Below are 5,091 nucleotides of genomic sequence, written 5' to 3'. Positions count from 1 at the left end.
ATCTACATATGTTTAAATGACTTCGGTTTTCTTGCACTTTTACTGATCGAAATCGGCACAAAATTCAAGATTAAAGCGTGAACAATTGAAGACAAAATACAGTTCGGCTAGAAACTTGAATGGACTTGCAAAACTTGTTTAACTTGCTTTATTTCTCGCAAAAATTGATGCAAAATAATCGTGAACAAAAACGTGCGCCTCGCGCGCTTTTCATGAACGAACTTGCAATACAAAACTCATACAAGAACGGAAAAGAACTAATCATCGCGCATACAACGCCGCGTGGGACAAACTAAAACTAAAACGAATCGAGCCGATCGCTAACACTCTTACCGGCTTATACGTACCGCCCACCAAATTAGAGTAACTAATTTTAAAAATTGGAATCGCTCGGTAATTTACATACTTTGACAATTGGGCGCTTTATGATGCCATTCGCAACGCGCACCGAGACGACACGAACTAATCCGTCTCTACCCGGATGTATTTCTACGACTCGCCCTAACTTCCATTTTAAGGGTGGAAGGTTCTCATCACGGATTACAACGAGATCATTAATGCTCAAATTGGATTGAGCAGACTTCCACTTCGTGCGTCCTTGTAGATGGGAGAGATATTCTGCCGCCCACCGTTTCCAAAAATCTTGTAATACTCGTTGGATGAGTTGCCAACGAGTTAATCGATTCATTGCGTTTCCCGTGACATCGAGATCGGGCACACTTGTTAAAGGGCCTCCAACTAAAAAATGTGCTGGGGTAAGAGGCTTCAGATCGCTAGGATCGCTGGTCATTGGAGTCAAAGGTCTTGAATTAAGACACGCTTCTATTTGCGTCAGCGCCGTAGACAACTCTTCGAACGTGAAAAGAACGTTGCCCATGATTCTCTTGAGATGGTATTTGCAGGATTTGATGCCTGCCTCCCAGAGGCCGCCCATATGAGGAGCGTTTGGAGGAATGAATTTCCAGTTGATTCCTTCATTGACGAGCAAATTCCCGGTGTCGGATGTGAGCTGTGACCTCACGAAATCTTGTATTCTTTCTAACTCGCGATTAGCTCCGATAAAATTTGTGCCATTATCGCTCCAAATCTCCTTCGGACATCCTCTTCGGCTCACGAATCGTCGTAAGGTGGCCAAAAAGGCTGCGGTTGACAACTCACTGGTTGCCTCCAAGTGTATCGCTTTGGTTGCGAAACATATAAACAATGTGACATACGACTTGTTTGTCTTTCGGCCGCGACCCTTGTTAACCAAGGTAATGATCGGTCCGGCAAAGTCCACTCCGGTAACGTGAAAACAGCGACTTGGTTGTACTCGATGATCGGGTAGCTCGCCCATGAGTTGCGTTGATGCTTCTGGTTCGACTCGAGAGCAATGCACGCAATTTCGACACACTGAGCGGGCTAAAGATTTTCCCTTGAGTGGCCAGTAACGTTCTCTAATGGTATTTAATAGCAACTGTTGATTTGCGTGAAGTAGTCTCACATGCTCTCTTTCAAATAAAAGTTTAGTAAACCTGTCATTCGACGGCAATAGTATTGGTTGTTTTCGCTCAAAATTCCAATTGGTACGTTGCAAACGACCTCCCACTCTGAGTATGTCGTGTTCGTCAAGAAAGGGAGTTAATGCTGCAAGCTTGTCCGTTATTTTCAAAAACTGATTGGCCTTCAATGGAAATCGAGTCGTGAAAATGTTTAGACTGTACGTGATGGATGATGCTACGGTGTGCCATTCGTACCTCGGTAATTGATAATTGACCTACCGCTCGTTCGGAGGCTTTCTTTCGGGTGTTTGACGCAAATCGCTTGCAATATGCAAGTACGCGTTCGATTTTAGTTAGAAAAGAAATATTCTCTAATAGCATTTGAATACATGGTTGTCCTTGAACAATGATCTGGCATGCTTGTTTTGCCTTACGCCTTTCCGTCATAATCGACTCGTGATTCTCCATTGGTAGCTTCACTCCGCAATCGTCGTCGGAGCTTATTTCTCCTGTGAGCAGCCATGGCGGTCCCGCCCACCATAATTCTAGATTTTCGAGTTGACGTGGACTGGCGCCACGGGATATCACATCAGCCGGATTTTCCTTACCGCTTACGTGACTCCAATGTTTTGCTGGCAGGGTTTCGATGATTTCGGACACCCTGTTACATACAAACGGTTTCCAACGAGATGGGTCACCCTTGATCCAATACAGAACGATTTCAGAGTCGGACCATGCTCGTACGTTTTCAATCGGTACTTGAATAGCTGTGCGAACGACGACAAGTAATCGCGCCAACAAGACGGCGCCGCACAATTCTAAGCGAGGCAATGATACTGTTTTAATCGGGGCTATGCGTGATTTTGAGCACAACACTCTCGAACTGAATTCTCCTTGAGAGTTCTCAACTTGCATATATATGCAGGCGCCATAGGCGAGCTCGGACGCATCGCAAAATCCATGCAGGATCAATCGTCGTGCATCATCACAGGCGACAATGCATCGTGGAACTCGTAATCTTCCTATAGCCATCAACTCGTCCATGAACTTCTTCCATCTGCGAAGCAATTCGTCGGGAAGCTGGTCGTCCCAGTTACAATCTATCTTCCACGTCTCTTGCATGAATAATTTAGCTCGAGTAATGATTGGTCCTACCAATCCTAGCGGATCGAAAAACTTGCTGATTGCAGAGAACATTTGTCGCTTGGTGTTCACCGCTTTAAGTTCGCGCATTGCAAACTGGAATGTATCTTCCCTTGGATTCCATTCTAAACCGAAAGCCTTGACTGTGTCCTTATTATCGATGCTAAGCGTCGTAATGGTCTCGTTGTTATCCTGAGAAACTCGGGCTAAAACTTCTGTGGCATTCGAGCACCACTTATGAGCTTGAAAACCTCCGGATTTTAACAACTCCGTGATTTCCCTTTGCAATACAATCGCGCTACTGACATCCTCGGCACCGGTCATGATGTCATCTACATATATTTCGTCGCGTAAAATTCTAGAAGCGTCAGGGTACTCGCATTCCCCCAACTCCGCAAGTCTATATATACATTTAGTCGCTAAGTAAGATGAGCTCGCTTCTCCATATGTGACGGTATTTAACTTATACTCTTTAATTGGCTCGTCTGGAGAACGTCTCCACAAAATTCTTTGATAATCGCGGTCTTATGGCTCGACGACTATCTGACGATACATTTGTCTTATATCTCCGGTCAACGCAATCTTGTGCATACGGAAACGAATCATTATTTCGAATAAACATTTCTGAATAGTCGGACCGACCATCAGTATATCGTTGAGTGATTTACCGGAGCCTGTCTTGCTTGACGCAACGAAAACTACGCGCAATCTGGTTGTAGTACTATCCTTTTTCACAACGCTATGATGAGGCAAATATACTATTGACGAATTAACGTTCTTCATCGACAACTCGCGACATATGACCTAGCTCTTCGTATTCGCGCATGAAATTTGCATACTGTTCGTGTAATGAAACGTTACTCCTGAATCTACGTTCCATTTGCTTCAATCGCTTCTCGGCGATATCTCTTGACTCGCCTAACGGTTTCGTGCCTTCGACAATCGGCAGACGGACTATGAATCGACCGCTATCATCGCGCTTAGTAGTTTTATAGAATAATTCCTCGCATCGTCGCTCAGTTTCGGACCGGATTGTGGCCGTTTCTGGACCGCCTTGTTCAACTGTCCAAAATCATTCGAGAGACTTATTGAGAGATTCGCACTATTGTGCGAAACAGCAAAGTGACGCGACCTTATTAGTGACTGTGGCAACCGAATTCGCTGATAATGCAAGAGGTCCGGCAACGATCCACCCAAGCTTCGTGTTCTGTACGACCGGGCGATCAGCGCCAAGCTCTATTTTTCCCGTTTCTAACAATTCGTAAAAGTATTCGGCTCCTAGCAAGATATCAACAGTACCGGGTTTATCAAATTCGCGATCTGCTAACTTTAAATTCGACGGAACTTGCAACGCTTCGCGAGGTATTTCAACAGATGGCAAGTCTTTCGTTATCCTTGGAACGATAAGACAATGTACATTGATGCGAAAATTAGAATGGCTCGATTATAAAACGATATCGCATACTTGTTGTATCGGCGTTTCACTTTCATTTATCCCTGTAACAACTGCTGTGGCAGGATTTCGTTTGACGCCGATTCGATTGCACGCCGCGCGCGTAATAAGGTGTGCCTCGCATGCACTATCTAACAATACACGACACGGGACACTAGAACCATTTGGATGAATCGCATGCATTCTAGCTGTCGCCACTATTACGCGACGTTTCACTGGCGCGTTCGCCGACAAATGTACTGCTATCTGGCAGGCACTCTGGCTATGAGTACTGATTGGCTCAGCTTCCTTGCTGTCCTCCTTCGACTTGGTTGGCAGGTGGCACAACGTGTTGGGTCTGCCTGAACACTCATGACAAGATCCCATTTTGCATGACTTGACGTAGTGGTCATTGCGCAAACAATTGAAACACAGTTTCAATCGACGAACCTCTTTGATACGATCATCGACTGACATGGCGATGAAATCTTTGCAATAATAGATGAAGTGTTCTCCATCGCATAGAAAACACTTTCCATTTTCGGACGATATTGCCAACGACGTGGATTTGTCGCCTTGGCTTGATTTTGGGCTTCGATTTTTTGCTCGCTGCTTGTCAGACCCATCAACAACATGACTACTTCCTTCTTTCGCTCTCGCTTCTAGACGCTCGAGCATTAGACAACGTTTCTGCAAATAATCAACAAAATTATTCAATGTTCGCGATTCTACATTACCTTCTTGTTCCCAGGCGCGCAATGTCACAGCGTCCAATTTCGTTTCCATCATATGGACGATGAGTTCATCCTAGGCATCCGTAGGCATGTCCATAGCCTTCAAAACTCGCAAATGCTTCGTTGTGTAGTCGATCAACCCTCGAATGGCGATAGCGGATTCCTTCTTGACTGACGGCATTGAAAAGAGACACTCGATGTGCCGTTTCTTTATTGCTCGTGGATCGTCATACCGCTTTTGCAACAAATCCCAAGCTATTTGATAATTGTCCTCTGTTAACTCGATGGATTCGATAATCCT

General features: G+C 45.0%; 2 protein-coding genes across 2 annotated transcripts; both read right to left on the bottom strand.

Annotated features, from left to right (window-relative positions):
- Positions 1–406: 406 nt before the first annotated feature.
- On the bottom strand, positions 407–2,948 carry LOC108773960 (uncharacterized; the record flags this gene model as incomplete). Its single annotated transcript, XM_018539952.1, has 2 exons — positions 1,737–2,948; positions 407–1,663 (listed from the first exon to the last, which is right to left on the bottom strand). Coding segments are annotated over exons 1-2 (2,469 nt in total), but the record flags the coding sequence as incomplete, so codon positions are not given.
- A 445-nt stretch (positions 2,949–3,393) lies between these two features.
- On the bottom strand, positions 3,394–4,842 carry LOC108773959 (uncharacterized). Its single transcript, XM_018539950.1, has 3 exons — positions 4,214–4,842; positions 3,741–4,018; positions 3,394–3,686 (listed from the first exon to the last, which is right to left on the bottom strand). Exons 1-3 carry the CDS (start codon positions 4,840–4,842, stop codon positions 3,394–3,396), a joined length of 1,200 nt encoding a protein of 399 aa, XP_018395452.1.
- Between the last annotated feature and the right edge of the window lie 249 nt (positions 4,843–5,091).

Source organism: Cyphomyrmex costatus, unplaced genomic scaffold (assembly GCF_001594065.2).
Source record: "Cyphomyrmex costatus isolate MS0001 unplaced genomic scaffold, Ccosl1.0 scaffold2295, whole genome shotgun sequence".
Lineage (NCBI taxonomy): Eukaryota > Metazoa > Arthropoda > Insecta > Hymenoptera > Formicidae > Cyphomyrmex > Cyphomyrmex costatus.
This window is presented reverse-complemented; position numbering and strand designations above follow the sequence as displayed.